We start from the raw sequence: 18,141 nt of genomic DNA, 5'->3' as shown, positions 1-18,141 counted from the left end.
ACTGGTTTTCTCTGAAATCAACTCCCAAGCTCAAAAAAAGCTCCTAAGTTGAGGACAAAATGCGGAGGGGATATCCCACGCTATCCTGAGAGTCCACCTCTACATCAAGACAAACTCTCCATGCAAAGATAGGAGCAAATAAATTGACAGGGCTGCCACTTTATTTGGGGACTCTAAAACTGAGAACACGGCATCACTGCTACTGTATTTGCTCCCTATCTTTGCACGGAGAGTTTGTCTTGATGTAGACGTAGACTCTCAGCTGCGTCCTCAAGATTTGCGCGCGGAAGCATTGGTTATATTGAATATTTTGTATCATCCTAGTGCGCACGGATTAGATGGAACGACTCCTGTTGGGAAATGTTCATAGCCATCATACTTCTTACGCAGATTGTGAAATTAGAAGAGTGTTTAAACTTCTTTGGTACGCTTATCGTGATTTTTTAGCCATTTTCAATAAGAATCAACTCTTTTTTTGATCAAGCTGAAGTCTGCAACAGGCCCATTATATTGACTAGTTTTTCAAGGAAATCATGGAGTGTGACAGGAAGTCTGAAATGTTGGAGGTACGTGGCTTTCCACTTTGGCTCTCGAGCAGAGCCCGGCAACACTGTCGTGATAATCATTGACGATATTCTCGCACCTTTAAAGATCATTTGATCATTAAAATGATAATTTATTTTTATTAGGGTTCTATTCACTGAATATTTGTGTGTATTTACTTACCAAAAAGAAAAGCCGGAGGTAATAACACGGGAAGTCGACGCATTTTGATCCCTCCTCTTCGGCATCTACGTAGACACCTCGCACCAGCACAGAGTTAGAGGAATTTATTAAAATTAAAAGAATGAAACATCCAACGTGACAAACCCAAGCTGCCGTTGTTGGAGAACCTGCGAAAATAAATTTCATACATTTTATGAAGTAGAAAACTGGGAAAATATCTTGAACTGTATCCTGACTTTTTATTGATGAGAAAAATTTTAATTTTACAACATTTTTTCGTTCTTATTGTAGCAGTAGGATAACTTTTTTTTTTTTTTTTTTTTTTTTTTTTTTTTTTTTTTAAATCAGCAACAATGGTTCACTTTTTGAACTGCTCTTGATTAAATTTTGTAGAATTTCGTTCGTTTCATTATTAATTTTTTAAAAAAGGATGATTTAAAGACTTGTTTTTAAAATTGCACGAGAGCGTTGAATCACTGACAAACTATTTGTAGAGATGATAAGACACATTATGTTTGAGGCAGACCGTAAAACAATAAATATAAAAAGGCTCAAACTTTTGTTTCTCAAAAACATTAAAGACGACAGTTTTTTTGATAATACCTGACCCACCGTATCATTTCCCGTGAGGTTCTGCATTAAAGCAAGTTTGATTTCGAATATGTATGTCAGGTAGAAGCGCCTTCAATTTTAACGGACGCAACTTTTCTGCCAGTGAACAAGCCTTGTTCTCGCTTAAAATAATGGGCAACTAAGACTCGTATCGTTATCATATCGAAAGTTTTGCAATTTCGAATCATATTTATTAAAAAATGGAGAATTTGCAGATGTTTGAAATTTTATAAATTTCATCTTTAAAATAGTACTGCTAGGAAAACTGAGAACGCAGATATCTCTGGTTTCTAAATTGGACAATTATTGGAGGAAATATGATAAAATAACATAATCTGCTCAAATACATGTGTTCAAATGAAAAATACCGCCAAATGACGTCATGAGGCGGCACATTTTCTCACTTTTAAATCGGTTTTTCTCCAATTTCCCATGTCAGAAAAAAATTATGAAAAATACTGCGAGCTCAGCTCATGGAGCACTCTCAGATGAAGCAATTAATTTGTTGTGTACTAATTGGACCGAGTTTAACAGAAAGGAACCAAATCACATCAGCTATTGCCAAATTTAACAGGGCAATTAAATTTTTTACGAGAGAACGTTTGTGCGGATTCCTTTGAAATTTTTAAGGAATTTGCTTCAAACTATGGAGAATTTTCACTGAAATTTGCACGAAAATCCGCACAACCGTGCTCATGTAAACAATTACATTGCCCGATTAATGTTGGCAATAACTGATGTGGCTTAGTTCCTTTCTATTTAACGCAGTTCATTTCTCCATTCTGTCGTGATAGCGAAGAGAGCCGTAAGTGCAAAAATGAAGTTTTGAGAAAACGGGCTCAGAAGCTTCTGACAAGAACATTTTATTGAGAGAAGCCTCCGTTCTTTGTCAAATTGCCACTAATCGTCCGGAAGACCCCTAGAAATCGTATGGATGATTAAAAATCGACTGATTTTATTTCCATTACATAAAAAGGGTATTTTTCATTTTCATGCTAGGTTATTGACAAGACAGCCCTAAGTGTTAGCTTCTGCATGCTTTCGTGGTTGCGTTTTGGACGCACAAAAAACACATTTTCAGGTTAGAAATTGGCAGAAGAGGGCGGCACTTTACTGGAAAGCACTTTTTTCATTGGCTCTCATGCATCTGCGGCTGTCTTGAAAAAAAACTGTGTCATTTTTTGTGCACTTACGGCTTTTACATACGTCTCGTTGTCATTAAATTAGGATGAATTTTGCTGTTTTAGCTGTCTCGGTAATTTCATTCAAAAGAGTTTAGACGAATTTTGAAGAAAACTCGATTTTGAAAATTTTGCACTTACGGCTCTCTTCGCTATCACGGCAGCACGGCGGTGTTTGATCATCAAAAAATAAGTGTATATTGTTGATTTTACTAGTCATATATCCTTGACTTACTTGGTATAAAATAAGCGCTGAGCAGGTTCCATATGCCCCGCCACACGTTGATCGTTCCCGTGAAGGAGAATATAAGATAAGCATCGACTATGCATAACCTCCAAAACCCTTCAAGTTTTTTCACTAACTTTTTGACGACAGGTTGAAGTGCAAACGTCGTAAAAACTACTATGTAACCTATAACCTGGGAAAAGAAAAAAATATTGATTATGAAAAGAAAGAAGGAACAGAACGATGCAAGTTTTTGTGTTATCGCTTGAAACGCATTTTCCGGTTAAATGGAACAATTTTCGTACAAATCAGAAATTGGGATCCTCTGATTGTGATACGAAATAGGAGCATCTTAAATGATAGAGTTTTCTACCTTAGGAAGATAAAATTATAACATCCGATCAACTTCTTAAAATATCTTAGAGCATTAACTTATGATTTAAATAAAAAAAGGTCTCCACATGATATGGATCGCATTTAGCAAAAAGGAGCCTGCGCGATTACGGTGTTGTGAGAATGTTGTTTCTTCATAATTATCTAAAAAATCTCTCAGAATAGCAAATTTTTTTTGCCTCCCGCATAAAAATGTTTGATTTTAAAGGAAATATGATTGTGTGGGTTTCAATACTGAGTATATGCTCAGTATATTTTCAATTGAAAAGAAGAAGTTTCACGATTTTGAAAACACTGCGACGGCACTGGTTCCTTTTTTGCTAAAGCAATCCATATAGACACCGAGGACCGAGGTGTCGAGTTCATAGTGCGAAGAAAAAAATATTAGATAGGAGGTGTTTCATACTAAAATGCAAGCAATAAAGAGCTATTTTTCAACTTCAACCTATACAATTTTAAAAATTACTCAAGAGGCGGAACGACTACTGTTTATAAAACTAGATCCATCCTCTCCCGGGAAAGGATTTTCTACATGTAGTAAGGAAGAAGAAAAAACCAATAAACGAAAAAAATAATTGGCGTTGTAAGAAGTCAAGCGCAGTAAAACGGTGACCTCCAACTTTGGCTCACACAACTTTTAAAAGGAAAGCAAATACATCCTATTTCTCAGAAAAATTTCGCTTGCAAGCAATGGAAAAAACCGATAAACCCACAAAAAATTGGAAAGGAACTCTATCCCTTAAAATTCGTCGTTTTTTGAACGAAGAAAAGTAACGCCATTCAAACGTTGCAAAATAGACTAAAAAAATTCAATTTTTTACAGAAATCTGACTGAGATTTCTGCTTAAAATATAGCTCATTTCCGCCCATAATCGAATGAAAATTCAGTAAAATCTCTGTAAAATATGTACTACAATTTCCTCGTAAAATAAAACTTACAAGGGGAAATCTCGCAACATTGAAATGTAGTTACGTTTTTTCGTTTGGGGAACGAACGATTCTATACTGAGGCTCTCGCAAAGACATAAAGACGGAGTGCTCGTATCTAAAAGCACGGGGAAAAAGTGAAGCCTGGTTTGGCGCTGGGTGCTTGTGTGAGTGTGTAAATGAGCGCGGGAATCCATGGCGGCAAACGGAAATTTGATTTGAACTTGTCCTCTTAATTTTTCCATATTTCTTCTTCGAAACGTATTTTAAATGCCTAAAACGAATATATTAAGAAAGTTGGGACTGCGTCCTATTGTATTACACCTACTCTTGCTTGGTAATAGGCAGTAATCTCAGATAAAGTTAGTTTTTCTTCTGCTCATGGTGGTTCTGCAGGTTCAAACAGGTCGTTACAGTTCTAGATGACCGTCACTCCTAAATGAAATTAATCGGTCGACGACGGACCAAAGCTAACATAAAGTTAAAGAAATATGAGTGGGTAAGTGAATTTGGGCAAAAATCAACCTAGAATACTTTGTTTCCGCAATTATTTAATTCAGTTCCCGCCCTATATTTGAATTCAAACTTGTCCCGATTTCGCCGCCAATCCTCTAGCCAATAGTAGAGGTGGTTGAAAAGAAGCTTCATTTTTTGCTTTTAGCCCTCCGTCTTTATGTCTTTGGGCTCTCGTGCCACTCACTATAACCATATTCATGAGGAGGGAACGAGACAAGTGGACCGATTATTGAAACTGATAGATAAAGCGATAGACAAAGACGACAAAAGGGATTTGGAGGGATCCTATTGGTGGAAACGGGTTGTTGCAATGAACAAAGGAGGTAGGTAATCGACTAAGTAACGGCAACCCACGAGAAACCCGACAGTTAGTCTATCATTTTCCCCCTTAGTCGATGAGAACCACCCATTTCAACCAATAGAATTGCTTTATACTTCCTATGTCATCTTTGTCTATCGCTTTGTCTATCAGTTTCAATAATCGCCCCGCAGTGGCGTGAATGATCGATTATCGATATGTCCCCATTTGAAGTCACAGTAAAGAATCGATTATTAAGGTGTTCGCTGCGGACACCCTACATATCGATCCTTCCTCATGGGTTTAAATGGCAAATCAATCGATGTATCGCAAAGCACGCCACGCTACTGAACGAAACCCGCGACGTATGATTCCAGTGAGTGGGAGAGAGAAAAGTCAGAGAGGAAAAGAAGGGAGTGAGAGGAGAGAGACTGCTCGAATAGTTGCATCCAGACGTTATAATGAACGATTATCGATATTTCCCCATTTAAAGCTAAAGTGAAAAATCGATTTTAAGGTGTTCGCTGCGGACACCCTGCATATCGATCCTTCCCCATAGGTTTAAATGGCAAATCAATCGACGTATCGCAAAGCACACCACGCCACTGAACGAAACCCGCGACGTATGATTCCAGTGAGTGGGAGAGAGAAAAGCCAGAGAGGAAAAGAGGGAAGTGAGAGGAGAGAGACAGGAAAAGGAGAGAGACAGCGAGCGAGAAAGAAGGAGCAGGAAACATTTCCGGATATTAATTCTATTGTGTTTTGACCGATCTTTAACAACGTTAAATCATCCCAGCCAGAGCAGGAGTAATTGGCTAAACTATTTTACATGAAGTCTTGCCGGGTTGGCCGAGTTGTATACAAGCACTTTTATAGACTATCCGGGCTGGCGCCGCGGGGGGCTCGTTTAGGGGCAGGAGGGGGTCCCTCCTAGGGGCCGGGGGGCGGGCCCTTCATCTCAACTCCGCCGCCGATCTTGATTAAGTTAACCTACTTGAACTCTCTCCTCGGGGACGATCCATCTAATGATTGGTTAATTTCCCCGACAAATCTTGCGTTTCATAATCGGGTATTTAATTAGACTGATTTCGGGCAATCTCCATACTACCGCGTGCTACGGAAAAACGCCGTATGAACATTAGGGTGTAGCCAAATTTCCCCGGATGTATTTTCAAGGGAAAAAAACAGCTTAAATCGGGACTAAGGCCGCAAATAATAATTTTTGTATTATTATTATTTGCGGCCTTAGTCCCGCTTTAAGTTGTTTTTTTGTCAGTCTTTCGGGCCAATTAAGTTGTTTCTTTTTTCAAGGAAAGTAATTAATACTTTTCCTTGAAATTTTCATTTGTGTTAAATCAAATTGCGGACAAAATTGTTTGCAAAATTCCAAGAACGATTTTAAAATTTCCCCAGTAAATTCGGTTTTTATTCGAGGAAATGTGGCAACGTCTGAGGGCTCATACGGCGTTCTTGCTCAGGATAGCAGTAAAGGGTTGACATGCGCATTTTACGCGGGCAATCGAGATTCGTTGGAAGATTTTCGGGTTTTGGGTTGCTCTTGGAAAGGTCTTGAGGTTAAGTTATAAGACATGACTTCATCTGAGCATTAATTGAACATTATTTAGACTAATTTTGCAATAAGGAGCACTAAAAAAGCGCTTGGCTCAAGTCGTTACGTACGGACGTAAGGCCGTAACTGAATTTCCATGTGAGCCCTGTTTCATATATGGACGCATTTATGCTAAAAGGAACTATGTGCATAGGGTTTCCGTGAGACATAGTTCCTTTATTAGGCATAAATACATCTATATAAATCTATGCTTTCTGCTGCTCATACAGAAATTGGACGTATTTTTGCTGAAAGGAACTATGCGCAAAGGGATTGCGTGTGACATAGTTCCTTTTAGCATAAATACGTCCGATTGAGGTACGCCCTTACGTCAGGGGAGCGACAAAAAAAGTGTTTCTTCAGTTTGCCGCAGAATTTTTTTTTAAAATCTTGATTCGATCTAAAAGACTCTTGGAAAAAAATTTATAAATTCTTGGGTTCAGCAAATAAATATCTAAAACTGAGCAGCACCATTCTTGATTCAAGAAAAAAAGTTTCTTCGCGGCAAATTTAAGTTTTTTTTTTTTTTTTTTTTTTTTTTTTCAGTGAACTACTATGTTTGGCACGTTTTGGAAGTAACGTATGCCCCATTGATTTCTCTTTGCAGATACATTCTCTTCTTCTCTTTTCATAGGGAATACCGAAAATGAATGAACCGCTCTGCCCCATAATTATTCATATGGTCACCGATGAATTGTTTTTTTAGTGCTATGTCTTATTTTGATGCATTTCTGCTAATCGGAACTACATAGACGAGTGGGTAAGATAGGGTGTGCCCTATAACGCTGCATAAAAAACAACGTACAAGTGGGCATGATTCCCTTTGGGAAAATGGAAAAGCGGGATTTCATGTCTGCCAAACGGAACTTTGTATCAACTGAATGCGGCACTCATGAGCCATGGGTATGTGACAAGAGCGTTGTGGACAAGGCTCATGAGTTATAATGAAGACGCGGGAAATCGCGGAGGCGGCTTCGCTGCCACTGACGTCACTGGCGCTTTATAATTCCCATTCATTCTTACGGCGCTCGACTAACAAGCACACCCCTACCTGTCTCTGAGTCCGCTTAGCAGAAATACGTCAATGGACCACTAGACAAGGTACGAATTGGACGTATTTATACGAAAGGGAACTAAGCGCCAAATTTCCAAATTTCAGTTTTTAACGGATCTGGATTCTCCATGTAATAGGCTGCTCTCACACGTAAATATGCCCCCAAAATACTAATTTCATCCCCTGGAATCAGCCCCTGAAAAATCGCAAAACAGGGAATCAGCGATTACGAATAAAATCAAAAGGAACTATATGTAATTCCCTTTGATTTAATGCGCTAACCCGGATTCCGAATTAAATCAAAAGGCGCTATCTCCACTTGATTGACGCGCGCGCGGCGAAGCTTGGTAGAAACTTGCTGAAATTTAGTATCGGGGGGGGGGGGGGGTATTTTTGGACGGGAAACTCGAATTTCCGGTCAAATTTTGAAAATTCAGAAATCCAAGATGGCGGACATGGCCTAAAATGCTATCTCGGCCCCTATCCAGCCGATCTTATTGAAACTTGGTATCAGGGGGTATTTTCGGACGGGAAATTCGAATTTCGGATCAAATTTTGAAAATTCAGAAATCCAAGATGGCGGACATGGCCTAAAATGCTATCTCGGCCCCTATCCAGCTGATCTTGGTGAAACTAGGTATCAGGGGTATTTTCGGACGGGAAACTCGAATTTCGGGTCAAATTTTGAAAATTCAGAAATCCAAGATGGCGGACATGGCCTAAAATGCTATCTCGGCCCCTATCCAGCTGATCTTGGTGAAACTAGGTATCAGGGGGTATTTTCGGACGGGAAACTCGAATTTCGGGTCAAATTTTGAAAATTCAGAAATCCAAGATGGCGGACATGGCCTAAAATGCTATCTCGGCCCCTATCCAGCTGATCTTGGTGAAACTAGGTATCAGGGGGTATTTTCGGACGGGAAACTCGAATTTCGGGTCAAATTTTAAAATTTCATAAATTCAAGATGGCGGATGTGGCCTAAAATGTTATCTCCTATTTAAACTATGTGGCCTAAAATGTTATCTCCTATTTAAACGCGCATCGCCAAAAAATCCCAGACGTCGTCCCCTGAGTGACGGTCGCATATCGACCGTGCGTTCCCTCTGGCTCGATCGATGTCAGTGTGCACTGACATGGACAAGGGGCTTTTAATGAGCGAACAAATTAACGAACCCATCGGAATCACTTAATTTTCATTAAAATCAATGTTAGGTACTTTATTGGAATCGGAACAGTATTTAGAAATTCATGAGTATTAAGAGCGCGCTGGAAGGATTACGTGGTCAAAAGCGTGACCGTCACCTAGGGGTTCGTCAGGCCCCATCTTGACTTCCTCGGAGACGCGAGTTTAAATGGGAGCTCAGAATACGCAACTTCGAACTTGTTTTCCGTGGGTTAATAATGTTTCAAAAAATCGCAGAAAATTCCAGCGAACTGTGCGTACTCAATCCTCCAAAAAAATGCAAAAATTAAAAATTACTGAATAACCTCATTGTTAAAATTTTAAACTCCGATATGGCGGTTGTGGCCTACAACAATAGCTCAATGCCTAAATCGTTTGTGTGAAGTTCGGTATTAGGGGCTCAAAATGACAACAGAAACTGTTTTATTTAGATACGAAAATTTTAACATAGGTAATCAGCACATGAAGGGAATTCACAATCCGACGCTGCTAGGTAAACCACGCACCTCGACGAGGCGCTGTATTGTGAACGTACACGACAACGACAAGTCAACTTGCACTCATACACGGAGGAAAAAACTTCGTGCGCGGGACCCGAAGTTTAGGTCATATGGATCTGTGAAGTTTTCGGATTGAGCATCTGAACACTTTCGGTCCAGCTGCTGAGGTTTTGATCACACATCTGAAACTTCAGTTCTTACATCTAAAGTACTTCGGTCTTCACATCCGAAAATTTCGGTTCTCACATCCGAAAAACTTCGGTTCTCACACCTGAAGACTTCAGACATAAGAACTGAAGTTTCAGATGTGTGATCCGAACCTCGACAGCTAGACCTAAAGGTTCAGATGCTCAATCCGAAAACTTCAGAGATCCATATGACCCAAACTTCGGGTCCCACGCACGAGTTTTTTTCTTCGTGTAGAGTGCCATATATTTAAAGTTTACAAACGTGGAAATTTCCACATCTCATCCACATTGGCAAGATGCAGCGGGAAAGCAGATTGAGGTTAGGTAGGTATGTTTGGGCTCCCACCACCTCCGGCCTTCACAACCCGGCCCGTGCGCTTTACGCAGGTTCATTGGCGGCCATTCTAGACGTGTAGTGCGTTTGTTTAAGAAATAGATATCATTTTAAGCCACATCCGCCATCTTGGATTTCTGAATTTTCAAAATTTGACCCAAAATTCGAATTTCCCGTCCGAAAATACCCCCTGATACCAAGTTTCACCAAGATCGGCTGGACAGGGGCCGAGATAGCATTTTAGGCCATGTCCGCCATCTTGGATTTCTGAATTTTCAAAATTTGACCCGAAATTCGAATTTCCCGTCCGAAAATATCCCCGGATACCAAGTTTCACCAAGATCGGCTGGACAGGGGCCAAGATAGCATTTTAGGCCATGTCCGCCATCTTGGATTTCTGAATTTTCAAAATTTGACCCGAAATTCGAATTTCCCGTCCGAAAATACCCCCTGATACCAAGTTTCACCAAGTTTCCACCAAGCTTCGCCGCGCGCGCGTCAATCAAGTGATTCAAGTGGAGATAGCGCCTTTTGATTTAATTCGGAATCCGGGTTAGCGCATTAAATCAAATGGACCTACGTGCAAAAACCCCCTATATCTCGCTTAATATGCATTTTTTCCTAATTTTGGCAACGTACGTAATTAGAGGAACTCTTCAGCTTTCAAACAAGCTAAAGTAAACCAAAATCGGTCCATTAGTACGGAAACGCCAATTGTTTTAGTCAAACTTGCTTTACTGAGAAGTTTGGAAATGGCGTTTAGCGCCTTTTCGCATAAATACGTCCAATTAAAGCATTCTAACAAACGTTTCCTAACCAGAATTTCACGTAGAGCACGATTAGCGCAACGAAAACTAATGAAACGAACTCCAAACGAAGATATTAACGTTTTTATCTCACACTGGTTACGAGGAATTTGAACTGCCCGCTCACAAGAAACTCAAAGCTCTACGTGAGTCAAATCGCGCACCACAACGGTTCCAGCGAGCCTCTCAATCGAGCAAACGTTCATTTCCAACCATGTGTTGTTCAAACTATATATGCAATTTGCTATAACTGAGCCAAAGCGTCAAGATTGAGGTTGCCAGATTTTTATATCGCAGAGACTGTCATGACAACGTTTAGCGCGCGATGTGAATCACGTAGAGCATTGAGTTTTCATGAGCAGGTGGTTTCAATTCACGCATCAAGAACCATTAAGTATATTCGTAAGTAGTTAATTTCGATAATTTTTGTTGTGCGCATCGTGTTTTAAGTGAAATTTTGATTGAGAAACATGTTGCAGAATGCTGAAATTCGTACCTTGTCTAGTGGTCTATTAACGCTTCTTCTAGCTCTAGATGAAGTTTGCAACCTAGGTCTAATGAACAGTTGTTTTAAATCTGCCTTCCGTTGCGTCTGCAGCAATTGTTGTTACGGACGTGTTGTGCGTGCCGATTTCAGCTAATTACATACTTGACTCTCTGAAGGCGTTTTATGTGTGCTAATTTGTTCGTTTCCCAATAGATTTCGCTACTTGCGCACATAAAACGCCTTCAGAGAGTCAAGTATGTAATGCGCTGAAAGCGGCACGCACAACACACTCGCAACAACAATTGCTGCAGACACAACTGAAGGCAAATTGAAAACAACTGTACAATGGGCCCGTTGCAAACCTCCAAAAACCAATTTTTGTTGTGCGCATTGTGTTTTACGTGAAATTTTGGTTAAGAAACATGTATCAGAATGCTGAAATTCGTGCCTTGTCTAGTGGTCCATTTTATTATAGATTAACCCACCAAAGGTCTGCAAAATTGGCTTCAGAGGACGCATAGATTTGTGGGGAGGGGGGAGGGTTGAGCCACGTAACGTTCAGGGGGTGTAACTCCCCTATTACTGTTTTAATTTCGATCACCTCGGTGTGCTTTTTAAGGGTGGAACGATTTTATATCGACATATCAAATGAAGCAGCCACTAAATCGTCGGTCTTCTAACGTAAAGGCGAATCTCAATTTTCGCGTGAGCCCTGTTTCACGTATGAGTCCATGCTTTCTGGGGCTCATCCCGAATAAGAGATACGCCCTTACGTCGGAGGGGCGACGAAACGAGTCTAATACGGGCTGAAGCGAGGCGCGTGCCCGGTCTGGGGCAATGATTGATGCTTGTCGCCGGGAGATGGAACTCATGGAAATAATTGAGTTAGACAGGAAGACTCCCGCCCTAAGGACAAACGCCGTATGAACCATCGGGCGTTGCCAAATTTCCCTCGATAAAACACGAACTCATCGAGACATTTTTAAACATTTTTCTTCCGATTTTATGCGTAATTTTGTTCCTAATTCAATTTGAAATTCTTAAAATTTATAATAAAAATATGCCTATCTTTCTTTTAGAATAAATTTTTTACCAGGGGAAATTTGGCAACATTCGAATGTTTATACAGCGTTTTTCCTTGGTGCGGCAGAAAAGGGGGGTGGACGTGGCAGATGAAGCGACAGCGGAGGCGCAGGCTTAGCTCCCGCCGCACAAAGGATCGAGTCAATAGGAGAGTTTGGACAAATTTTGGAAACATTAAACGCCTATAACTCCGATTATGCAAAATTTTGAGGTTCTAAAAGTAGTTTCATTGGTTTCGTCGTAAAATTTCCCTCCAAAATCACCCCTTAAATTTAAAATGTGACGAAATAATCATCAAAATTTGCAGTTTTAGTCAAAAATTACATGTCCGACCTCTCTGATTGTCTCGATCCACTGTGCGGCGCGTCGCAGCTCTCTGTGACGTCACGCGTGGACGTTGTTCATGACGTCCAAATCGTCCGACAACAGTAGTTTGCTAAGTGCGGTAAGCTCATAAGGACCGTATTCATAGACATCTCTTTACAAAGGATTTCTTTAGGGGAGCCCCACGACGTTCTTGTTGTAATTCGCAAGTCATCTATAATAAAATCAGATACAATTTCTAAAGAAGAATGTTCGTCCGTCTTCCTTTGAATGCGATTGTTTGTGACAAAGCATTGGCAACGTCGCAAATCGAGATGCGTGTGTTGCGACTTGTTTGTTTGCGAGTACGAATGATCGCGCCAAACACAGTGCGGCCAGAGTTAAGCGTATGTTAGCGCCTGCGAGACCTTCGGAACACTTCACGCATTGCACCAAACACTGCGGTCGGCAGCCCATATTAGCGCCTACAAGACTGCGTTAATACTTCTCGCATTGCGCCAAACGCAGTGCAGTCGGTCGGTTTGCTTGAAATGCATATCGACGGTGCGGTGTAAGTCGGCAATCACATAACTCGGTTTGCGACGTCGCAGACTTCCTGTCGTACTTTATTTTTTAAACGGAAAACTACTCAACGGTAATTCTTTAAAACTGCCGTGATTTTCCTTCTTTGTGCGAAAACAATTCTGCAAAAACCTCAAGGAATGATGTCAATTTGTTATCCTTTAAACAATTAACATAGAGACGAAGATTTTCAGACACCGCAAATGAGTTATGTGATTGCCGATTTACACCGTCGATATATATATTTTACATTGCAATAAAGGGAGAGTCTATTTGGGGGGAGGAGTAGGAACATATCGGTAATAAATAAATAAATAAACTTAATCGGTCCGAAACTCATGTAAACATTGAAAACTTATATCGATGTTAATACAAAACGTAGAGATTTCAGGAATGGTTTGAATGGTTTTCTCGTAAAATTTCCTTCATGATACACCCCATACAATTTATATTGTGGAAAAATTTACATCAAAATTGGCAGTTTTAGTTGGAATTTTCATTTTATACCTCTTTGATAGGCTCATTTCATTTTGCGGCGGGCTTCACTACAAGGACCTAAAATGACAGACTACTTTAAGTCCGCATTCATACTTTTAAGACTTTTCTTACACATGAATAGTTGCTTTGCAAATCATGCTCAGCACATCGCGCTATCAAAACTGCAGTACAATAGATTCACTTCCCAAGCCTGTATGCAACTGCCCACGCCAAGAGACACCTTTGTAGTTAAAACGAAGAATTGAGAGCGCTCTGCCATTTTGGATCCTCGCAGTAAAGCCTGCCGTTGGCACCATATTGCGGGCCGCAAGTGAACTAGTGAAATGGTGATTACTCGATCAGTCAAAATGCCTTCACGTCCGTGCATATGCAACAAGGGCATCCATGGAGCTGGAATAGTTGCATCCAGGAGCTATAATGAACGATTATCGATATTTCCCCATTTGAAGCTATATAGTAATGACTCGATTATTAAGGTGTTTGTTACGAACACCCTGTTTATCGATTCTTTTTCATAGGTTTAAATGCCAGATCAATCGATGCATCCCAAAGCACGCCACGCACGCTACTGTTCAGTATCCGCCGTATGCGACACTGACATTCGACTTAAATTGTGGCGGGAGGAGCAACTTTTTGTGGCTTGACCGAGACTTATTGTGACTGAATCCCAATCTCCAACGACTCAGCCAAAATCAATCGGGTATAACCATTTTATTCAACAATCAGGCGTGGATCACTGTTTTTCTCAGTTTATTTTCGTGTTGTAAAAAATAAACACCTTTAGAATTTCAGTCTAATGGCATGGTTATACGCTCAAATTTCCGTCAAATTCCGATCAAAATGATGACCAAGGTGGCGCGGCGGTCGCGAGTTATCTAGATTGATGAGTAAAATTAATTAAAACAGCGTGTTGATTGAAATAAGCATGAAATAAGCACGGTTGTGTGGAAATCAGATGAAGGATAAGCCCCACAGCTCCATCAACTACCATCAAATTTTTGCAGGTCGCAGAAATTTGATGGTAAATGGTGCGCACCAGTCACCATTTGATCAGACATTGATGGAAATTTGAGCGTGTAACCAGCACATCAGAGAAGATATCAATATATTAGTATCTGCCCAAGCGTTTAAATACTTCTTGATATCGTTACCCTCCGGTCTAAGTAATGTGACGTTTCAAAATTTCCGCTACCATTTTATTTTCTTACAGAGATATTGTTTAACGAGGCTGTTTGAAAATTCAACTGAATTTCTTTGCGCTGCCGATAAAATTCAGTGAAATTCTTAAGCAGATTCAACCAACAATTTCTTTGTAAAGAAATAAAATGGCAGTGGAAATGTTGAAACGTTGCATGGCACTTGTGATACTTTGGCCGGATTGTGGAGATTTGACATAATTTACATGAATCAGATTCTTTTTGACTCAAAAAAAAACACGAAGGATTCAATTATCGGCTAGGTCACGTGCGATGTTGCTATTTGCTCGCTGCATTGTCCGCCATTAAGTGGTGATGAAGTAATTTAAGAGCATTAAACTTTGCTTTCATTTTTTGAGCCGCTTCGACTCCAAGAAGGAATGGTCATAAAGCATTTGATGAGTCTCCACGCGATTGCATTGAATCGACCGATGAGCTCATTAAAATGGACGTATTTACGCTAAAAAGAACTATGTACATTGGTTTTGCGTGGGTCATAGTTCTTTTTAGCATGAATACTTTCAATTGTAAGTGGGATTGCGAAGTTCCAGATTGCCATAAAAAAATCGCTCAAACTCTGAGACGATTTAGCCTGTCAAAAACTGAAATATCTACAGAATGAGTAGTAACTGAGAGGCTTGCGTTCGATGTGACAATCCCTTCAAAAAGAATTCAACCGGTTTCAGTACAATTTTCCTCTTTCAAGGCAGGAATATTTTGAGGGTCTAATGGTGGACCTAAAAAAATCGCTTTCGGGGAATACGTAATCGAAATCTGCTTTATTATTTTAATTGTTGGTTTTCTTTTCGCGAATGGAAGAGGGTAGGTATGCTGGCTTAAAAAGGAGTATTACATTCAACTCTTTGGATAAAGTTGTGGTAATGATAATTTAAGTTCAACCTGTGAGGAAAGAACTGCAAAAATTCCATTTTAGTGCGGTTACTTTGCTTCAATTACTCATTAAGTTATTGACTGTTTAAAGTCTAATAAAGCCCATCGTCATATGCAAATATGATATGTACAATTACCCATGGCATTCTTGATTTCACTACTGTATATATTTATCATGACGTGGAATTGAGTTCTCCTTCAATTTAAAGCTTATGCAATGGGAGCGACAAGAGAGTCGAAATAGTTGTATCAAGAGTTTTGCAGTGAGTGCACAAGATTTGACGAGAAATTTCCATTTTAAGCCCAATTGAGAAAGTGGATACTGGTGGCTGTTTATGTTCTTGATACATGTTCCTGTCAATAATTTTCTGAAGAAACGTTTGAGAGTTTTATTTTTACAGACGTAAGATTATCGGAGCCTACATTAAAAGAACTCAGAGGAAGTATTTCTGGGATTAAATTGCTTTTCTTGGTGAGGTGGATAAAAAAATATTTTTAAGAAAAATTTTCATATTAAAAGGTGCTTGATTCTCCTGTGGGATTTTAATGTAATTACAAGACCCGTTTCCTGGTGGTGGCCTCATTTTAAGTTTCAAGTAATGAGCAGTGGCGTAGCATGCTTTGCGATATATCGATTGATCTGTCATTTAAAACTATGGAAAAGGATCGATGATCAGGGTGTTTGAAACTAACACCTTAATAATCGATTCTTTACCACAACTGTTTAAGTTTCTTAAAAAGGCCTCATTTTTAAGTTTCGAGTGATGAGCAGTGGCGTAGCATGATTTGCGATACATCGATTGATCTGACATTTATATCAATGGAAAAGGATCGACAAACAGGGTGTTTGAAACTAACACCTTAATAATCGATTCTTTTCCACAACTTTAAATGGGAAAATACTCATAATCTATCTTTTGCGCCTTGTCACTATAGTGATGAAGGCTAGAAAGCCAGAAGGACAGGTGTCCATGAGGGCTTTTTGGCCTGAGAATTGGTCAAGAATCAAAAGTTCTAAAAAAAAGTTCCTGCGTGACAAATTGTACTTCTCATTCCACGAGGAATTATTTTTTGAACATTCTAAATTATGAGGAAAAAAAAGTCCCAACGGACACTTGTCCTTTCTCTTATCCGTCTATGCCAGCGGAGAGTCTCAGTTTGACCCGCGGTTTTTTTCCTTCGTTACATCGTTAGGAGCCGTCCATAAATTGAACTACATTTTGCAATTTGGACCTGTAAATTCTAGCCCGGTTTAAAAACAACGTATATCCCATTAGTTTCCCTATGCACTCAAGTGTTTTTCCTGAAGAGCCAGAATTCATTGTTCCAAATTGTAAAATGCAGTCCAATTTTGTCACCCAGACGAGCAACGTTGAGTGGAAGAACTCACCTCACCAAAATTTCTCTTATCAATTTTGAGAAAACTACACTACCGAGACGTAATTTATGGACGGCCCGTTAGTCCGGCTCAAATGCGTTCGTTTTAAATACAACAAACATAACTTACTAATGAGTACCAGGCGCTGAAGACAGGATCCCCAGGGAAGAGGAAGATGTCGATAAGCGTCCATGCGCCCCTCCAGACGAAGACGAGCAACGATCCGATGATGAAGACGCTGAAGAAGCAGTCGAGAGAGTACAGCACAATGTTGTTGTCCTTCGGCTGCGGACAGAGAGAAAATAGACAACATTGTTAATTGTGCCGATTAAAGTCATTTTGACACTTGCATCATGCAGTGAGTGCACGCGCATGTGCTTTAGAGTGGCAACAATCTGTCGTGGCAGGAAAAGTGTACCTGTGGGAACTCTTCTAACCTTGTCATGAGCACAGAGAGAGGTTCATCCGCACATGGAAAGATATGTTCCCATAGACTGATTTTGTAGCAGAGTTTCCCGTTCAGTGTGCGAGATCTGTACTGCCGTGCTAAGGAAGAACGCCGTATAAACATTCGAGAGTTGACACATTTCTCCTCCGGATAAAACACGTATTTTGAGGAATGTTATGCTTATTTTTTCTCGAAATTTTCAGATATTTTAGATAAAATTACGGGCAAAATCATCTGCAAAATTTGAAGAAAAATGTTGACAATTTTCCAAAAAATTCGATATTTATTGATGGATTTATGGCAACGTCTGATGGCTCATACGGCATTCTGCCTTAGCACGGCAGTTTACTTTCTACGCTCTTCGTGCTGCTAGTGGCTATACTTCGTCATTCTGTGACGTCAGGTGTACTGATATTTGGAAGTATTTCTATCAAACGGAACTATGTTACTATGTGCATTATACCGTGAGCCCTGTCATGCGAATATTCTTATGGGTCTCAGCACTGGACATACACACATTAGATCTGGAGTTCAGACTCTTAAAAACATCGACAAGAAAAAAACTCTTGATTCAATCAGATTTAAAATCAAGAACCAAGCCTCTTAATTTAAGCGGATTTCCTTTTGATTTAAGCTTAAATCTGATTGAATCAAGAGTATTTTTGCTTGTCGATGTTTTCAAGAGTCTGGACTCCAGATCCAACGTGTTTTTTTCCGGTTA

General features: G+C 39.9%; 1 protein-coding gene across 10 annotated transcripts in view; it reads right to left on the bottom strand.

Annotated features, from left to right (window-relative positions):
- The window catches only part of fusl (transmembrane protein fuseless), a 63,953-nt gene that overhangs the window by 1,424 nt on the left and 44,388 nt on the right, over positions 1-18,141 (bottom strand). For all 10 annotated transcript variants that reach the window (XM_019047298.2, XM_019047297.2, XM_072304660.1 and 7 more), the window contains 3 exons: positions 17,102-17,257; positions 2,755-2,938; positions 727-893 (listed from right to left, as the gene is read on the bottom strand). In XM_019047298.2, coding sequence (XP_018902843.2) covers positions 727-893; positions 2,755-2,938; positions 17,102-17,257 — 507 coding nt within the window. The remainder of the gene's footprint in view (positions 1-726; positions 894-2,754; positions 2,939-17,101; positions 17,258-18,141) is intronic.

Source organism: Bemisia tabaci, chromosome 9 (assembly GCF_918797505.1).
Source record: "Bemisia tabaci chromosome 9, PGI_BMITA_v3".
In the NCBI taxonomy this organism is placed as follows: Eukaryota; Metazoa; Arthropoda; class Insecta; order Hemiptera; family Aleyrodidae; genus Bemisia; species Bemisia tabaci.
The sequence above is the reverse complement of the archived record's forward strand: the minus strand, read 5'-3'. Positions and strand labels throughout refer to the sequence as shown.